This window comes from Equus quagga, chromosome 5 (genome assembly GCF_021613505.1).
Source record: "Equus quagga isolate Etosha38 chromosome 5, UCLA_HA_Equagga_1.0, whole genome shotgun sequence".
Lineage (NCBI taxonomy): Eukaryota > Metazoa > Chordata > Mammalia > Perissodactyla > Equidae > Equus > Equus quagga.
The window spans coordinates 16,205,313-16,224,907 of record NC_060271.1 but is presented as its reverse complement, the minus strand read 5'-3'; the positions used below and the strand labels follow the sequence as shown (position 1 = coordinate 16,224,907).

Genomic DNA, 19,595 nt, shown 5'->3' with positions numbered 1-19,595 from the left:
TTGCTGTGTAAGATACCTGACTACCTGAGGACATCATCAGAGACATTTCAAACTGCAAAAGATGCTTCAACTCTGATGTCCAGAAATCTTTTTACCTGGCTGCTGCCTGGGCTCAGAAACTGCTTTATAATTTGCTCCAATTATTAACGTTGCTTTTCTTTTGTCTCTCTAGTAATGCTTCTTATTAAATACCTGGTTGCTTGCTTACGTAATATAGGCCTACCTTTGAGAGCCCATCTGCATCACTGTCTTACTAAGAGACTGATTCAATGAGATGGAACAATCTACGCCCCTCATCAACAGGATGTCCCTCAAGATTGAGGAACAAAAAACTAAAGGGGGAGTTGATACCAGATAAACACAAGGTTGACATAAGGGAAGCCATATTTTGGAAAAGGAGACCATATTGTAACTTTGAATGACCTCTGAATAACTAACCCAGCTGGATATGCACCCCTCAGGAGATCTACCTTCTCTGTAGATTTTATGACCCCTGCTAGTACATATACCTCCCAGGTGCAATAAGATGATGACTTCATTCTTTGAGTTCTTTAGGAATGTGATGACCCCCAAACAGAGAGTCTATGCTGATAGCCATCATCAATTGAAACTTAAAGATCTGGTGTGGTGACTTCTGGGTCTTCATTCCTAACCCCCTCACCTATAACCTACTGGCCTATATAACTGATTCAAGATTCTGTGCTCCGCTTAAGACGGTTCTTTTGGACATTAGTTGGCCATCTTCCCTCTCACTAACAAGCTGTAATAAAATGCCTTTTCTCTGCTACCATCTTGCCTCTTGACAGTTGGCTTTTGCCTTGTGGCAAGCAGATCGTGCCCTTCGTGCAGTAACAACATTAGAAAAAATTAGCTATCATTTTAAGCTATTTTTGCTGGGAAATTTGTAACAAGGATAACATTAGCTTATCTGACTAGTAAACCCAGGCTGCAGGTTTGCATCATATCCAATGCTGATAACTTTGAGGACATGGGTATTTTAATCAAACCAACAAACTTAAATAAGCTTTTATTTACCAAAGATTATTTCATATCATTTTAACTTGAAAGACATCTGGGTTAGTTTCTATTACATTTAGAAATAATTTATGTTAAGTGCTTACTTTAAGCCAATTAAAGAGCTCTTAATTTTGGCTATACCGTCCAGGGGTGAAATATCACACATATATAACATACATATGGACACACATAAACACACAGGTAGACACAGACAGAGACGTTAAATTTTTTGGTGTGAATCAGGTGCAATGCAAAACTCACTAGTTTCTGAGAAACACTTGTATTTCAAAGAATGCCTCTTAGGTCCTAGAGAAGATGAGAGCAGAAAATCTACATCATAAAGCTAGAGAGAAAACAGTCAAGTTTTCTTCAAGATGGAGTTTCTAGGGCATATTTGTCTCATCAGTTTCTAATGTCTCAATTAATATCTAGGAGCATTTTGAGAGGAATTGGGGAGGTTTGGGATTGGCAGATGAACTTTGAACTGCTTTCTAGACCATACCTCTGGCCTTGCAGAGATTTGCAAGACAAAGATGGTTGTTTCCAGTTCCCCAAAGAACTGGAATACAGTTTGAATGACAAACGAGGTTGACCCACCCTTCCAGTTACGTTTTTTTAAAATTGATTTTTTTGTCAGGGAAAATTTTTAACTTAAGAGGTGAATCAAAAGATTTTTATGGGGGCCTGCCTGGTGGCATAGTGGTTAAGTTCATTTACTCTGCTTCATCATCCCAGGGTTCAGAGGTTCAGATCCTGGGTGTAGACCTACACACTGCTTATCAAGCCATGCTGTGGCAGGTGTCCCACATGTAAAGCAGAGGAAGATGGGCATGGATGTTAGCTCAGGGCCAGTCTTCCTTACCAAAAATAAAAAAGATTTTTATGTTCTAAAACTTTCAGGACAATGTATCGCACCTTTAAAAGTCTGCACAAAGCATTTAACAAAGGCCCTTTTTTTTCCCTAAGTCTTGATGCAAATAATCCATAACCAACCTATAAATCAAAATCTGGATGAGTTTATGATGAGCCAGAGTGAGGATTACAACCCAGGAAGGCCTTAGAAGGCATTCTGGAGAATCTTGGGTTTCAGTACAGTCTCACGTCTTTTTAGAACAAAGACGATACGTTAAACACACCCAGCATACATTTTCATCAAAATTTCAAAGACATATTCTTTTGCAAACTTGCAGGTCAATATGACCCTGATGTCAGGATAGAGACTAATCCAGGCATTACCAATAGGGCATGGGGGGAAGTATGCATTGTTATCTTAAGAGAGTGCATTCTTTACTTTAATAGTTAAGCAGATATACAATGTATGTTTGATAGGCCATAAGTCAGGCTTATTAGTTCAAGCTGAATCAGTTTTGAACCCAAATAGTTACCAAATATACCTCAATATGTGAAAATCTCTTGTCATTTACCCCTTTTGATCAACAATCTTTTGATAGAAAGCATTGCTGATCAAAATATTGTCCCTCGGTGCCAGGGTGGTTGCTGCCTGCCCTGGGCCCATCATGTCCCTCAGTGCTAGGCTTTTATTTCACTGATTTGCCCAGTTATCCACATTAGGGGAAAATAGTCAGATGTAGTGGACAAGAATAGAGTTATATATTAACAGGGGAAGTGTTTTATAGGTTATGAAGCTTAATGATTTTTAGATTATCACAAAAACATTGCATATGTGCTTTTATATGACTTCCTATAGTTACATTGTTTATAACAACTATAGAACAGGTAATCTAATACTCAAAATGATTAGCTTAAAAATGAACTCTTAGGCATAGCCTTAATAAGAAAAGGGGATTCACCCAAGGTTGTAAGACCAATCAACCATCTCAAGTCACTGAGCAATCATTACCCTAGCTTGCATGCCAGTCATACAACACTGAGAAAACAATGACTAGTTTGAATATTATGACTAATAGAAGAATTCCAAGTAGTAATAGAAATAGGAATTGCAATCCAGGTCACAAATGGAAGCCAATACCAGAAGGGAGCCAACGAAATAAATCAAGACCAGGTGTAGGATCACTTAAGATATTCACGTGCTTTAGCAGAGATGATACATTAGAGGACTCGTCAGGTATAAAAACACAGCATTCAGTTAAATGATATATATATACACATGTACCTCCTTGGGATGCTCTAAGAATATCTAAGGCCATTCTATTTGGAAGGACAGTCTTCCTCATTAAAGACATTTCAGCATCTAATAAGGGTATTCCTGCTTGACTACTGTTAAGGGCTTCTGTATGTGATATGACATCCTCTAGCCCCAAAGAAGGAACAACTATAACTAGCTGCTTTGTGGTCATACCAGTGGAACACTGAATGAGCCCATCTGGCCTTAAAGAGAGGGAGATTGGCAACTGGTGTTAGCTCACTGTGAATCCTTCCCTGCATCCCAGGGAAACAAAGGGTGCAGTGTTTTAGCCATCCAGGCAGTAACCAAGGACAGAGATTTGTTCCACATAACCACTGAGTTCCATTAGGAGCCACCTGATAAATGCCTGGCCTTCAAGACCAGTCTGTTTCAAATCAGTCACTTTCTTCAAGTATGATAGTATTTTGAAACCTTAAATGGAACAATTATAAAATAGGTATACAGTCTAAGCATAACAAAGGTTTAAATGAGGAGATACAAGGTTGGGAATACAGGCCTGGTCCAGAGTCTTGGGACAGATGTCTACAAGAGATACCATCTTCTTCTCATCCTGGTTTGGAGATATTTGTCTTGATCAGTTGAAGGTGGGCATCAGAAATAGGAACTGAAACTTACTCAAATGGAGAGGCCTTTTTTAAATGAGAAGTGTGGATCCATGAGTCTATGCCTTTTGATTCTTTTGATTTTGATTCATGAATTGGTTAAAAGTACCTGGCATGGTCCTTTCCAACAGGGCTGCAAAGAGCCTTTTATTTGATGCCTCTTCCAATAAATAAAATCTCTCCATGATCCTTAAGGTCTGGGAGCTCTCTGTGAAAAGAATCAGCTACCAACATTTCATTTATTTCAAGCACCTGAATGAGACGCTGCTAACAATGTAATATCTCCCTTAAGCAAAGTTGATTCATATATTTCCTCATCTAATTGCATAGGCTGCCCAGTTATTGTCTCAAAAAGAGACAGCCAATGTTTACCAAAGGATGTAGATCTAAGATTGAAGAGCCCTAGCAGAAGAACTTCTGGCCGTGAGAGATTAAATGCTTCTGAAATGTTGTCAATTAAATTTTGATTATGCTGTTAGTTCTTTCCACTAATCCTGAGGATCAGGAATGGGAAGCGCAGTGGAAATGCTGCATTATTGGTCAAATGTTACAAATAGATTTAATTATTTGTCTGGTGAAATAAGTTCTCTGTCACTGTGTAACTCTGTAGAAATTCCTCAAACAGGAATTATCCTTTTCAATAATAATTCACCTAAAGCCATGGCTCTTCTGAAGGAAAGACCTCATCACAATGTGAGAATATACAGAACATTACAAGATATATTTATCCCTGAGATAAATTTGGACAAAGTCCAATTGCCACACCTCAAGGGGTCCCTTAGGAAAGGGAAAATGGCCTTGTGATTCATGAAATGGTTTCCCTAGATTATATTTTGGGCATATAGCACAATGAGTATATGCTTTATGAGCCACTGTGGGAGAAAGCTTCCAAAAGTATTGTTTTCCCCTTTTTGTTGCTACCTTTATTTCTTCCCTCCCATGGTGATTTCTTGAGCCTACAGGAGGAAATCTTTTACTGGGTTAGCAGAGTTAATAGAAAGTAGTGAGCATTCTTGAGGCTGGACAGCATATCCAGCTTGACAACATCCTTGCTTATCATTTAAGACCCATCTGTAAACCAATTAAATAATAGAGTGCAGTCATGGTCTTCTCCTCTTGTGATGTTAGAAGCAAGGTAGCAGGGTTAAAATAGTGAATAGTATTTACCCACACAATGTAACCTAAGAAGCTTTATCATCATTTACTTGACAAGGCTTCCCCTGCAATTTAGCCTACAAAACAAGCCTAAATATCCCCCCCTTTATAGAAAGAGAGAACAAGTTTCTTTGAGAAGTCTCAGGGGCCCTCTGAAAATCCTCATAGGAATTCTCCTCCTTCTTCCAGGTCAAAAGAAAGCCTAAGTTATTCAGAATTTGAATATTTTTGGTGGGGGAGCTTGTCAAAAATATCAAAAGGTTTTAAAACACTTGTTCAAATAGTAAACAATGCTCACTGTGAAATAATGCTCAGTTATCTATTCAAAATGACAACAAATATTCAAGAGCAAACAGGGAGTTAAAATAGTCGAGAAATCTTAACAGACCTCAGGCTTTCTGACCATAGGAAATTATTTTACAAAACATAGATTTTCTGTCTTTTAGATAGATTTACTAAAAGCTAGAGAAAAACCTTTTATAAACTCTTTCTCAAGAACAGACTGAGAGTTTAAGAAAATTCTCGCTTTTGGGGCTGGCCTGGTAGTGCAGCAGTTAAGTTCTCGTGCTCTGCTTCGGCAGTCTGGGGTTTGCTGTTTCGGATCCTGGATGCAGACCTAGGCACTGCTTATCAAGACATGCTGTGGCAGGCTTCCCACATATAAAATAGAGGAAGATGGGCACAGATGTTAGCTCAGGGCCAATCTTCCTCAGCAAAAAGAGGAGGATTGGTGGCAGATGTTAGCTCAGGGCTAATCTTCCTCAAAAAGAAGAAGAAGAAAGAAAGAAAATTATCCCTTTTAAGAGAGAAAGCCAAAGTCTAATTCTTGTGCCTGCTTACTTTGTATATTAAAACTCATTTACTTAATTAGATTCATTTCAATCTTAGCCAACTTGACCATATACAAAACTCCTCAGGGTTTTACTTCCATCAATCTTCTGTCACTTCCTTTTTATATTCAGGATTTCTCCCATGCCTTTCTTTTGCCTCCTAATACTTTGGGGCAAATTTATCTTTCTTAACAAAACAAAACAAAAATACTTCCATTCTGGCTGACTTCTTCACTGAAAACATACATTTTACTTTCTTTGAATATGAAGATGTTTTCCTTATTAATTTTTAGTAGCTTTAATTATATATATTAATTAGAAATTTTAACCCTTACAGACCTTAATTTCTAAGTAAAAACTAAGTAAGCAATTATAAACTTTCTCTTACATCAGCATTTTTGGGGCTTGGCAAATTTAGAAATACCTTTTATAATTTCTAGAAACATGTTACCTTTGTAGTAAATCTTTCAATAAAATATAATACATGTTTACTAATAGACCCAAACACCTTTTGGATTCTCTGTAACAAGAAGCTCCATGTCTAGCAATAATATTTCATTATTTTATCTTATTTGAAGATTATCTAGATGCTCAGTAAATTTCTATCATTTTAACCTAAAATTTAATAAAACTCTTAAGTTTCAAGTTACCAAAACGAATTTGGAAGCTGTTTTTTTCAAGTATACAGACCACAAAACATAATTATTGTACCCACAATCTCTTACCCATTTTCATCTATCTAAATCATTTGTTTCTGACAATTATGTTCAGATTATCCAAGAAAACTTCATGAGACATTACACAAAATTAGCCATCATTTAAAGTTGTTATTTTGCTGATGAATTTGTAACAGACAACATGAGCTTATTTGACTAGTAAACCTATGCTGCATGCCTGCATGCTATCCAAATACTGACAACCTTAAGGATATGCCTATTTCAATCAAACCAACAAACTTAAACAAGATTTTGTTTACCAAAGATTAATTTATCTCATGTTAACTTGAAAGACCTTTGGGTTAATTTCCATTACATTTAGAATTTATGTAAGCTCTCACTTTTAGCCAATTGAATAGAGTTCTTTAGAAATTATACCATCCAGAGATAAAAATATCACACACATATAACATACATATAGACACACATACAAAGCCTCCATACCTATTGTTTTAAAATTACTGCCATGAATCAGGTACAATAATACACTAATTATGAAGCAAAATTGCTAGTATTTGTAGAGAAGACACACAAGATGCTGGGTTTGGGGCAAGGCTGCTCTTATGGCCATTTTTCTGGCCTTCTTCTCTTTTTTTTCCTCCAGTTTTAAGAATTGGTGATGAGCTAGATAACAGTTCCCAGAGAGGTGAGGCCGTAATCCTTTTTTGAGGTAAAGGAACTGTGTGGAATCTGAACTGCCTCTAGAACGGCCTTTCCAGTCATACAGGGATTTGTAAGTTGAGGACACCTGTCCAAGTGCATCAGCTTAATTTGCTTTTTTCCCTCTGGGTGCTTAGTTTTATTTTAACTTAGGGAAGAAGGCATGGGAATAAAATTCCTATCAGGCTCTGAATACGAGCTTCTGGTTTGCCCAAATTTCTGATCCTAAGTTGCTAAATCCTTTCGAATACCCTGTCAGGTTTCAGCCAGGACAAACAGTAACTACCTGGCAGCATTTAACAGCTCCAGTCGTCTTTAGCAGATCAGTTTTCCAGAAAAATCTCTGAGTCTCATTGACTCAGAGAGTAGGTTACAGGGGTGTCTGTAAAATCATGGCCTAATATATTCCTTTAAGTACTATTTATAACTTAATTTTCTATTAGCTTTTTGCAACAAAACTTTCAACAAGATTACTTTGGAAAGTTGAAGTTTTTGCTTTTATTTTTAGTACACCTTTAAATGATCTTATCTAATCTGAAGTCTAATAGCCAATGTGATTCCCCTGAGGCTGGCAGCAGCTTGGTAGGACCGTTATCAGTGAATGGAGTGCAACCCACATTTCTGTCTATTTCTGACCACAAAATGGGGTGCAACCGCACTTAGTCTGACCATATTTTGGGACCTCTAACTTGATGATTATTAAGCTAAGCCCTCAGGACCTGAAACAAGCTTGGTAAGATGATCTTTTGCTGTCCTTTGTAAATATTTACAGCTTCCAGAACATTTACTTTGAGCAATTGTGCTGGAAGTTGGTGAGTTCAACTCTAAAAATTTCTCTGTTACTTGGCTCTTAAAAAGGAGCCCCACAGTGGCCACTGTAATTTCAATTATCCTGGGTTATCTTGCCAGCCATTGACACCTATACTCATTCCGTTAATCATTTGCAAGTCACAGCATGAAGCCAGCCCGAGTTTGGAAGTGAGGCTGCCCATTCAGGAACTGGTCAGCTTTTAAAAGCTCAATTTCCCACTTTTCTTTTAGTTTTGTTTTGCTATGAAGTCTGAACAATTCCTAGGGGCAGTGTAGTGGGTCAGAGATGTACTCCTTGTGAGTGTTACTCCCTAAAAAAAGGTCGTAAACACTCTCTTACATGCCTCAGTTTCTCCTGCTGGCATCTTAAAACCACCGTGGAGGCTCACAGCTCCGGTGACCAACCCTTTATGAGCTTCCCCGGACGAGCCTGTAATTAATTAAGGTGAATGATAGTGGAGTTCCCCATGGGACCACTGCACATCAAGAGGCATTCGATCCTCTGATGCTCCCACTAAGGTTCTCAGTCACCTGAGAACACCTTTCAGCCAGGAGGAGCAATGTCCCTTTTCTTTGGAGGTGAACACATTCAGTCTCTCATTTCTCTATCAAACAGTTTGTTTGGACTCTATAAACACAATTCCTTCCAATTTAAAGCCAAATTAAAAAGGTCAGCCTGCCCCATTCACTCCAAAGTTTCCTCTAGGATCCCCTGGCCTAGGAAATGCCCCCCTACGTTTCCCTTTTCTAGGAACTCCCCCTCTAGGTTCCTCTTACCTAGGGTATGTACTGGTACCCCCCTAAGACACCTAGTCTTAAAGATTGAAACAGCTCATATAAATTCCAGACTGTCGACTTAAAATAAGGAGGTCCAGGTTTCAGGAGAACTCACCAGGGTCACCTGAAGAATGCAGTGATCCGGGGGGCTCAATGGGCCCCTATTGATACCAAATGCCAGTTCAGTGTAGATTCCAGGGGGTCGCCAATGGATTTCTCTGAAATCCGACCACAACTACACCAAGAAATGTTGACGCAGATAATCCATAATTAACCTATAAATCAAAATTGGGATGAGTTTATTATAAGCCAGAGTGAGGACTATAACTCGGGAAAGCCATAGAAGGGGTTCTGGAGAAGCATGGGTTTCAGCACAGTCTTCTATCTTTACAGAACAAAAGAAGATACGTTAAACACACCCAGGATACATTTTCATCAAAATTTCAAAGAGGTATTCAGTTGCAAATTAGCAGGTCAACATGACCCTGATGTCAGGAAAGGGACTAACCCGAGTGTTACCAATAGGGCATTACCAATACGGTGTTGTTACCATTAGGGCGTAGGAGGGGAAGGATGCATCCTTATCTTAAGAGAGTGAGTTTTTTTTTAAAAGATTGGCACCTGGGCTAACCGCTGCTGCTGCCAATCTTCTTTTATTTTTTTCTCTTCTCCCCAAAGCCCCTGAGTACATAGTTGACTATTCTAGTTGTAGGTCCTTCTAGTTGTGGCATGCGGGACGCTGCCTCAGCATGGCCTGATGAGCGGTTCATGTCTGAGCCCAGGATCTGAACCAGCAAAACCCTGGGCCACCAAAGCGGAGCGTGCGAACTTAACCACTCGGCGAGGGGGCCAGCCCAGAGAGTGCATTCTTTACTGCAGTGTTTAAGCAGATGTACAATGTATGTTTGATAAGCCACAAGTCAGGCTTTTTAGTTCAAGCCAAATCAGCTTTGAACCCTAATAGTTACCCAATATACCTCAATAAGTGAGAATCTCAATAGGTGGAAATCTCTTGTCATAAGTGTATAGTTTAACCCTAGACCAATGTACCTTAGTAGCGGAGGCAGTATTTTATTAGCATTTGTATTAGCACCTGATGTTAGCCTCCAGCTTTTATGACGCTGTGTGGGCTCAGGCGACCATATTGACTTCCCTTTTGTAAGTTTAGTTAACAGTGTCTGGAGGGCAGATTTATATGCTGTCTTACAGTCAGGCATGGGAAATGTCCCCTTTCCCCAGTGAGACACAATGTCTGCCCCCACAGTACAATCTCTAATACAATCAGGCAAAAAGAGATGCGATCACCTCGCATAAGAGCCCATAAATATATTAATTTTTCTACAAAATTTCATCTGAGTTCCATCAACTCTTACACCTCTAATCATAGTTTTCATTAGGATTTTATCAACAGGTCTTGGTCTTATAATCTTGGATAGAGGAAGCATTCTCAGCAAGACATTCTAAAACACACTCAGGAAAAGTTGATATAACCTCTCTACATAAAATTAGCTCAAACATTACAACCTTTTAATCTTATCAACATTTATACTTTTACATTTTCTCAAATGTAACATGAGTCAGGATCTTAAGTCTAGTCATCATTATGTTTGTGTGTGTTTCATTTTTAATTTGGCTTTCTCATGGGCACCAATAGAAAGTATGATGAGAGCTCTCACAAGTTTTTTCCCCCAATTTAGAAGTTTTCCCAATTTAAATGATCCATCGTCTGGTCACGTTAATGAGTAGGATCTTAACAACAACTTATACCAATAAACTTAACCATGGCTGCAAGAGATGTCCCCAAAAGAGATCCAGAAGGTTCACCCCCAAAATTAGTCTAAGAAAACAAAGGGTTTGATTGCACAACAAGTAATGAAGGTTGAGAGGACAAATGCCCCTTTTGAAATCAACTGGGACCCTTTACAACAAACTCCCCTTAGAGCTGACAAAGCTGGACAAAGAGAACGTCTCCCAGAACCCCAGTCTACTCGACTGGCTGCCAAGATGTGTGCTGGTACGTGCATCCTCCCAATGGCAGAGATCAGAAAGGTCACAAAGCCAAGCTCTCAAGACCCAGAACAAGACAAAAGAAAAACCTCATCTGATACACACATTAACAGCGTTAGCTAAGCCTTGGGTCTCTTGGGGCCAGAATAATACCTGGGAGGGAGATGCCACAGGGTTGGGGATTGTGTGTGCTTTACAGAGTACCTCGTCATTGCATAGACGTTTTCTTGAAGTTGGTTGGGGGAGACACCTGTGTCACCTACTTTGTTCTGTGACCAACTTAGCCTTTCACGGGAGACTTCCTGAGGTGGCATGCACTCTAATGGCTCCTAACTGCTCCACCTGTGCCCACCAAATTTGCAGCCTTTTTGGCTCTCAAGATGCCCTTAGCAACAGCTTTCACCTCATGCACATAGTCCCAGACAACAGGCTTATAGAGATGTCTGTGTCTTATGACAAATAACAAAGAGAGGGACAGGAAAAATAGTGACTATCTCTGGGAGGAAAAAGATCTACAACCAATGAATACTCAACCAAATTTCCTAGAGTCGCTGAGTCCAAGAAGCTAGCTTCACCAATATTTCTCCTGCCAACCTAAATTTAGAAAAGCAAAAACCCTCACCACTCTCACTTCCATTGGACTCTGTGGGCAGAGATCCGGGAGACCGACATGGTAGGAATTCTTACTTCCTGTCAGCTCTTATCAGGGGTCCAGGATCTCTTGGCTGCAGAAGTCCAGGAGTGAGCAGCATCCAGGCAGTGAAGTTTTGTCCCATCCTTGTCACCAAACCATAGGTAAGAAAGACAGATCCTCTGCCCACTCCAGGTCCTTCTGGCTGGGGTTACAAATTTAATTGACATGAGACAGAATAACAGGAGAAAATCAAACAAAGTTTTATAACAGGTATACATGGGAGAGACCCAGGAAACTGGGTAACTTGCCAAGACGGCCGAGCTGCCAGCTTAAACACTATCTTCAGCTAAAGACAAAGGAGGCTGTTGGGAGTAGTGGTTTGGGACTTCAAAGGGGAGGAAGGCAATTCATGTGGAAATGGAAAAGCAAATGTTTGCCAGACAGAACTTTGGTAAGAGTGGGCTTAGCAAGGATCCTCCCAGTCTACCAATACCCAGAGTTACCTATGGTGATGGCCTGTCCCAGGGACAGGCCTTTATTTTGAATTTATTTTAGGTAGTTAGGGGGAAGGTCAAAGTTTCTTTTAGAGTCTTTTGTTCTTAAAAATAAGCCAAAGAGACGCACTTCGATGTGGCCAATTCTGATCCCCCTCAGGCCCTTATCACACTACCCAGCCAGGTCAGAGCTGCTCCCTGCCCTGCATCCTGCAGGCTTTCCATGCCCACGATGCCAGAGGAACATTGCAGCGCTGCTCTGAGGGTGCTCCCTACCCTTCTATGGCTCCCCAGTGTTACCTCTCAAGTCTATACTGAGCCCATGTGCCATCTGGCCTCATCTCCTACACTCCCTTCAGCTGTGCTGGGTTCCCACCTGCCTGGGGAGGAGGCAGCGAAGGGAATTGCCACTGACTGAGCACTGACTATGTAGCAGGCACAGGTGAGCGATCCACACAGAAATAATACTAATAGTAGCATAGGCAAAGTGCTCACTAGGGCCCGGTGGAGCTCTAAGAGCTTTTTCTATGTTACCTATTTTAATCTTCCCTTAACTCTATGAAGTAGGGATTCTTGTCATCCTCATTTTGCAGATGAAGAAACTGAGGAGACAACAGGCTAAGTAACCTGCCCAAGTCATCCAGCTGGTGACAGGCAGAGCCAGGATTCCCACCCAGAGAGTTTGGCTCCAGAGTGGAAGCATTAAATGACTCTTACCCCACCACACGTCTCATTGAATCCCCCTGCAACCTCAGGAGGCAGGATCTGTGAATATTCCCTTTTCAGATGAGGAAGCCAACTCTCAGAGAGGGAGACACGGCTTGCAAATGATGTGATCAGGCTCAAACCCAGCCCTTTGTGCCTCTGGGGCTCCACCCTGTCCAGGCTGAGCCCATCCAGCGCCCTGGACCTTCCCCCAACCCTACCCTCTGGAATGCCCTCTGTCTCCCTACCTCCACAGTGGTTTTGAAATTCCATCCACCCCAAGCGTAATCAAACGTCCACCTCCCCTCCCCTTTCACAAAGCCTTGCCTGACCTTGGTCTGGAAGACGTCCCATCCTCTGGATTCTGCAGCCCAGGGACTCCGCCCCAGTCACCCTGTGGCCAGTGTCCCTCCACTCCAAGGAGGATGCTGGTTGCCTCCTTTGTCCTCATTCCCTCTACCTTTGACAACAGGCCTCCCTCCACACCTCACCCCTGTCTGAGTCATTCTCAGCTTGACCCCGCTCCCCTTCCTTTGGTTTATTTGTTTGTACCATTTTTTGAATTCTCTCACTTTTACATATGGGCTGAACTTTCGGGCATGACACACATTTATGCGTTATTTCACCTGGCCTGGGAGGCAGGTGCTATTACTCTCTCAGTTTTACAGAGGAGGAGACTGAGACAGAGAGAGGAAAAGCGACATTCCTAACCTCACACAGCATGTGGAAGACCCGGGGCTGGCACGCGTGCTAGAATTGTACGGCTCTTGCTTTCCCTGCCCTGTGTAACATTCTCATGTAATCATCCCCAGGGGGGGCCTCACCCCCTCAGAATCAGAGAGCCTTCCCCAGGCACAGAAGCCATTCTACCACGTGGTGGCCAGGGCTGTGCAAGTGGTGTGGGTAATCAGAGTGCCCAGCGGGCACGAAGGGCACAGTGGGAGCATGAAGACTCTTCCCGGGGGTGTGGGGTAAGGCTTCCGAGGAGAGGCCGTGGAGCGAAGCCCTGGCGCCGGAGTAGGAGTCCGCTGTCCAGGAGAGCCGGAAGAGGTGCAGTGCAGAGGTGAGAGGCGCGGAGGAAAGGGTGAGAGCTGTAGCTTGGGGTGCGGGCGCTGAGGGAGAGCAGGAGGCAAGACTACACTGTCACTCTAGAGCTCAGGGCTGATCTCATAGCCAGTCAAGTGTCTGTGTTGGACATCTAAGGCCCCACAGACTCCTGTGCTTACATATGGCTTGGTGACTTTGGTGACCCCAGGAGATGTGAAAGAAAAGCAAAAGTTCCACCTCCCCCGTGGGTGGTCCAGAGATTCAGGCCCCCTGGGTGCCTGTGTGTGGTGGCAGCCCCAGGAGCTTCACACACTGACCCCTGAGCTTGCCAGGGCAGGGTAGCATCCATAAAGCTGGATGATGAGTGGACTGACGGATGAAGGAAGGAATAAAGGCCACACCGGGAGCACTCTGGAATCTGGTTTATTAGCTGACGGTTGGAGCGGGTCTTGGGAAGCACCCAGCAGCTCCGATGGGGTCAGGGGCTGGGCCTCTGCAGGCTGCTCTCTCCTCACTCCACCCTCCTCCGTTGAGGGGCATGGCAGCTTGCGCTGCGGGCAGTGGGAGCATCCTGCAGGGGAGGGGCAGAAGACAGCGAGCACCAGCCGTCCTAGCATCCGGCACAGGCAGCGAAGGCACAGATCTCACACATGCGTGGGTCCTGGGCGATGGTCTCTGGACGGGAGAGATGGGGCTCCGTGAGAGTCTGTCAAAGCTTCCACCCTCCCTTAAGCCAGAGCTTGGACATCCGCCACTGAGCCCCCAGGAGAAACCCAGGCCTGTCCTCTCTGACCGGCTGGGCTTTCCATGCCCACCAATCAGAGCGGAGATTCTACCCAGAAAAGAGCTACAGCTAAGACCAGACGAACCGGGATGCAGCGTTACCAACGCATCAGTGTGAGGATTTCCCTAAAGTTAGCCTTGCCAATTACAACTTAGAACACTAATTACAGCAGAGGGCTTACAGACCCACCAATCAGAGCAGAGCCTGCCTCCAAATCCCACCAATCAGAACACAGGTCTCCCTCAAGTGCACCAGTCAGGGAATTCCCAAGCCCCACCAATCAGAGAGGAGGCTGCTCACCCAGCCTCTGGAGGATCTCCCGGGCGTTGCGCTCTTTGCAGATAGGCTTGAGTTCTTCCGGAAACTTCGGGTACCTACAAAGGATGGGAGCCAGGGATCCATCAACCTCTCTGCGGTTCCTAGTGCTGGGCGCCTGGAGCTCCCGGAGGTCCTTGAGCTTCTTCACTGACTCCAGAGAAAAGGAGAACTCTCCATCCTGAGAGAGAAAGGTGGAGTGTGAGGCCAGGCTGCAGCCTGTTCCCTGGCCGTTCCCCCAGGACCGACGCCTCTCCAGCCTCAGGGGGCTCAAGCAGTGCTTGCGGCGTCTAGGAACCCGACGCTTCTCTGCAGGGCAATATGAGGGGCTCAGAGCTCAGGCCTCACAGCCAGACACTGGACTTGAATCCTAGTTTTGCTGTGACCACGGACAGGTCATTATGCTCTGGGAGGCTTAGGTTCTGCATGTTGCATGAGGAATGGAGAAAACGGATGTGAAGTGTCAGGGACACAATAGGTCCCTATTAGTGGGTGCCACTGTGCTGAGTTTTAGGGAGAGGCACAGAGCTGGGACCAAGACCCGGGCATCCTGGTTACCTGTGGCCATGCGCAGGCTGTCTTCACCCCTGCCTGAGAGCGGTGCCAGCTGATCACCCGGCCCCCAGCTCCAGCCTGCTGCCTGGGTGATGTCTGAGAAGGAATCAAAGGCCCTCCTGGGGCCTGCTGTGATGTGATAGAGAGCAGGGGCCTCTGCAGGTGCCAAACTGGCCTGCTGCTGGCATCCATGCCACTGGACACGCCCTTCCGTTAGGACCTCAGGATGTCAGGCCCGTGCCCTGGCTGAGTACAGGACTGAGTTAAAGTCTGGAACTGAATCCAGCTCCTTCACTTCCCAGCCATGTGCCCATCGGCTCTGAGGCTCAGTGTTCCTCCTCTCAAAAATGGGACTGATAATCTCTTCTTCCCAGGGTGCTCATGGGCCACAGCGAGATACTGGAGGAGCCTGGCCTATGGTAAGCACTCAGTCAATCGGCTGATCACCCACCTCTCCCAAATGGTTATTTCTCTTCTCTCTACCTGGTGTTTTCTCCTCCAAGTTTGAAAGGGAAGGTGTCTGAGGCAGGACTGAGAAGGGGCTCCCTGAGGAAGAGCCAATCCTTGAACAGAACCCCACTCCAGCCCCAGAGAGGGGGTGCTCTCTCAGGGGACAGGCCCTGGGCTCTGGGGACAGAGAGCTGTCTGGTCAGGATAGGGGCAGAGGACTTACCTGCACCGTGACTCCGCCTGCCAGGGCGGCCTGCACCCAGAGGAGGCACAGTGCAGAGAGCAGGAAGGTGTTCATGGCAGCAGTGCCCGAGAGAGAGCAGTGGCTGGTTCTGGATGCCAGGGGGAAACAGTGAGGCTTTTAAAGAGGGCAAGGTTACTGAGTAACCCAGGAGCCTTTGTTAAGTGTCTCATGTGCTTGCTTGTCAAGTCAGGCCTAATCAAATAAGGCTCTAGACAGCCCTGGCAGATAAGAGTTCAGTCCCAGGAGGCTGGCAGAGCTTCAGCCCCTCTCTGGGCTCCCATTTTAACCCACAGCCGGCTGATCCTGCAGTCATTCACCAACCACACGCGCTCACTGACAGCTGCTCTGGGCCAGGATGGGGTGGGGCTGGGGCGGGGCTGCAGACCCGGCCCAGCCCTTGAGGAGGGAGGCCCAGACAATACAGGGTGGTCAGGTGGCAATGCAGGGTGATTAGGGAGTGGGCGCGGATGGGGGTGGGGAATGGAGGGGCCAACTCACCCAGCCCAGGGGCAGGGCAGTTCAGGAAGGTTCCCAAAGGAGGTCGTGCAGGCGCTGAGTTCTGGAGAATGGGTGGAAATTTTCTCAGAGAAGGGGCTGGGGGTAGAAGGCCATTTCTTGCATTACCAAGAGGTCATCCTCTTGGTAGAGGATGCCACATGTGGGACAGCCAGGAGATGAGATAGGTCTGGAATATTCAGGGAAATGTGAGTAATTCAGTCTAGCGGGAGAAGGGGGACTGCAAGGGGTTTCAGATGATGAGAGATGAGGTTGCAGACCGAGGCAGGTACAGTCACCTGTGGCTTAACGACGTGGATACGTTCTGAGAAATGCTTCTTTGGGTGATTTCATCATCGTGCGAACACGCTCGAGTGTACTGAAGGGAAACAAAATTTGCCACCCAAAAATGTCCCTAGCGTAACATGAACCAGGTGGTAGACAGGGAGGAACCCAGAAAAGCCTGCTTGTTGGGCTCCCCTCTGTGTTCTTCTCTTTCTGGGTGGCCAAACACTTGTTTTCCAAACTTCGAGTCTTTTCACCTACCTGTGAATTGCCTTCCTTCCCTTTGAGTCCCCGATGACTCTCGCCACCCCCAACATCTTCTTTTGTCTGTAGCTGAGGATGGTATTGAAGGTGAGGGCTTTGGCCATTTTGGTGTTACTCAGTTTTCCTGGGTTTCTCCCATGTTATTAAAACTTTTGTTTGTTTTTCTCCTGTTAATCTGTCTCATGTCAATTTAATCCTTAGACCAGCCAGAAGAACCTAAAAGGGTGGAGTAAAATTTCTTCCTCTCCTACAGTACTTACACAACCTAGATGGTAGAGCCCACTGCACACCTAGGCTCCGTGGTACTAATCCTATGGGACCACCGTCATATATGTGGTCTGTGGTTGACGGAAGCGTGGTTATGTGGTACATGAATGTACTGGATTCGGCCACTATGACATTGAGGAGGGACTCAGCTCTGGGTTCAAGTCCCACCTACTGCCCAATTCCAGTGTGTGCGAACTTGGTCAGGTTGTTTCCCATCTCTGAGCCGCAGTGTCCCTTGTGTCCTCTGTGGGGACCAAACAACAATAATGCCTACATTGTGGGGTTATTTTCAGGATTAAATGAACTTACAAAAATGCTTCACTCAATGCCTGGCACACAGAAAACACTCAGGAAAGGGCCATTTAGTTATTAGTATTTTTATCAATAGCAGCAGCAACGTCTGGTCCCTGTTAGCCCCTCTGGTGACAGCTTGCCTGTCTGAGCCACAGCCTGTCCTCGTCCTGTGATGATCCTGCTGTCCTGCCTGTCCTTCAGCCTCAGATTGTCCTCAATTCCTCCCCCTCTCTCCCAATTCGTTTGCCCCCGCTCCCCTAACCTCCTCAGTCCGGCAGTTTCTGACTGCCAACTATTCCCCTATGTGTGCCCTCCCCTTCTGCTCCACCTCCTGCAACTAGCTCAGCTTAATCTCCCCCATGCTGGCCTTTCCTGCTGGGCTCACCTCCCCTACCCTTCTTGAACACACCTCCTTGACTTTGAACATGCTGTTCCATCTGCCTGGAAGGCTTTTCCTCCCTTGTTACTAGGTGAACTCCTACTCAGACTTTAAGGCCCAGATCAAATCACCCCCACTGCATCCTCAACTAAATAACCTCTCTTAGTTTCCATAAAATCAGGTACATTTCTCTACTGGGGGATCTTGTTGGGTGGGATTACTTGGGTGTGTGTCTCTGCCCGGCTAGACTCTGACCCCCATGAGGACTGTGTCCTGGCACAGTGTGTGTTCATTGCATTCTGTTGTGAGCAGGGCCCCTAGGACGAGGAAGAAGGGAAGCCCTGGGAGCTCCATTGTTCTAAGCCTCAAACGAAGCTGGCTCGGCTCCGAAGAGGAGGGTGGGGAGAAATCCCTGGTGGGGAGAGTCAACATTGAAGAAGGAATTGGAGGGACCAGAGCCCGACAGAGTGAGAACTACAAAGAAAACCTTGGTCCACCTGCCCTCCCAGGCTGTCTCAGAGCTAGACTGGACTTCCTCCCCCCTGGGGGGGGGGGGGCAGGGGGCGAGTGTGTGCTGAGGCATGTGTGTGTGTATGTTGAAGTGTGTGTGTGTACACTGAGGTGTGTGTGTACATCAAGGTCTCCATGTCCAGTCTGGCCACATGGTGGCCTCTGCTGGCTGAGAGCTGGGTGGGAGTGAGCCCCAGGGGATGGGGAGGGATGGGATAGGCTACGTCAGGGTTGTGGATGAAGTTTGGGTTAAAAGGGAGGCTGGAGATCAGCATGAGGAAGGAGCTACCGAGACTGGATGGAGGTGAGCACCAAGTAGGGATCAGGAGTGCAGTGAGGTTGGTGCTGGGCTTGGCACTGGGCTTGGGTGGAGTTGAGACAGATTAGGTGAAAGCTGGGTTACAATCAGCCTTAGGTTACTGGTTGGGGCTGGGGTTAAGTTAGGGTAAAATGAAGCGACGTTAGAGACAGGTGTTCCAGTTAGGGTTTGAATTGGGGTTTGGGTTAGGATCGGGGTTAGACTGGAGCTGAGGCTGGGGATGAGCGAGCGTCAGGGTTAGGTCTGAAGTCAGGGCTGCCGTTAGGATTGGGTTGAAGTGGAAATGGGAAGCGACACGGAGGCCGGTCTGGAGTTAGACTGGGGCCCCTTGGTGGGCTTGAGGTGGGAGCCCAGTCTGCAGCAGAAGTTGGCAACGTGGTTGGAGCTGGCTTTCTGACTGCAGTTGGATCTGGGACGAAGTGGGGCTTCCGCTGGGTTGGGGTTTGGTTTAGCATGAAGGATGGGCATGGGTGGGGCTGCCTTGGGCTGCAGGAGCCCTGTTTCTGGCTCGCTGTTGTTTCTGTCTTTCCCCTGCTGAGCTGCAGCGGGAGTGGAACACGGAGGGGGCTGCAGAGCCTGAAGCCTATTTCTCGCTTAGCACCCTGGTCGAGGCTCACCTGGAGCAAGGCAGGGGTGGAGTGGGGGGAGGTGGTGGGAGTGACGTAGCTCTACGCTGTGGGAAAGAGGAAACGGCTCCTAGGCCTCAGCCCTTTGGGCTCTGCCCTACCCAACCCCACCTCTGACGGCTGCCCTGGGAAATGGGAATGGCTCCTCTTCCCTCGCCCCCCAGTTCCCTGGCCCAGCCCAGGCCCA

The 19,595-nt window shown here is 45.7% G+C and overlaps 1 protein-coding gene across 2 annotated transcripts; it reads right to left on the bottom strand.

Moving 5' to 3' along the window:
• Positions 1-14,056: 14,056 nt before the first annotated feature.
• Positions 14,057-16,055, bottom strand: GUCA2A (guanylate cyclase activator 2A). 2 transcript variants are annotated; one of them, XM_046660476.1, is made up of 4 exons: positions 15,949-16,013; positions 15,279-15,521; positions 14,706-14,901; positions 14,057-14,296 (listed from the first exon to the last, which is right to left on the bottom strand). In XM_046660476.1, exons 2-4 carry the CDS (start codon positions 15,465-15,467, stop codon positions 14,232-14,234), a joined length of 450 nt encoding a protein of 149 aa, XP_046516432.1. In that variant the 5' UTR covers positions 15,468-15,521; positions 15,949-16,013; the 3' UTR covers positions 14,057-14,231. The 2 variants fall into 2 exon arrangements, with proteins under 2 accessions (XP_046516432.1, XP_046516433.1); XM_046660477.1 differs by lacking the exon at positions 15,279-15,521 and having other exon boundaries at positions 15,949-16,055.
• Positions 16,056-19,595: the final 3,540 nt, after the last annotated feature.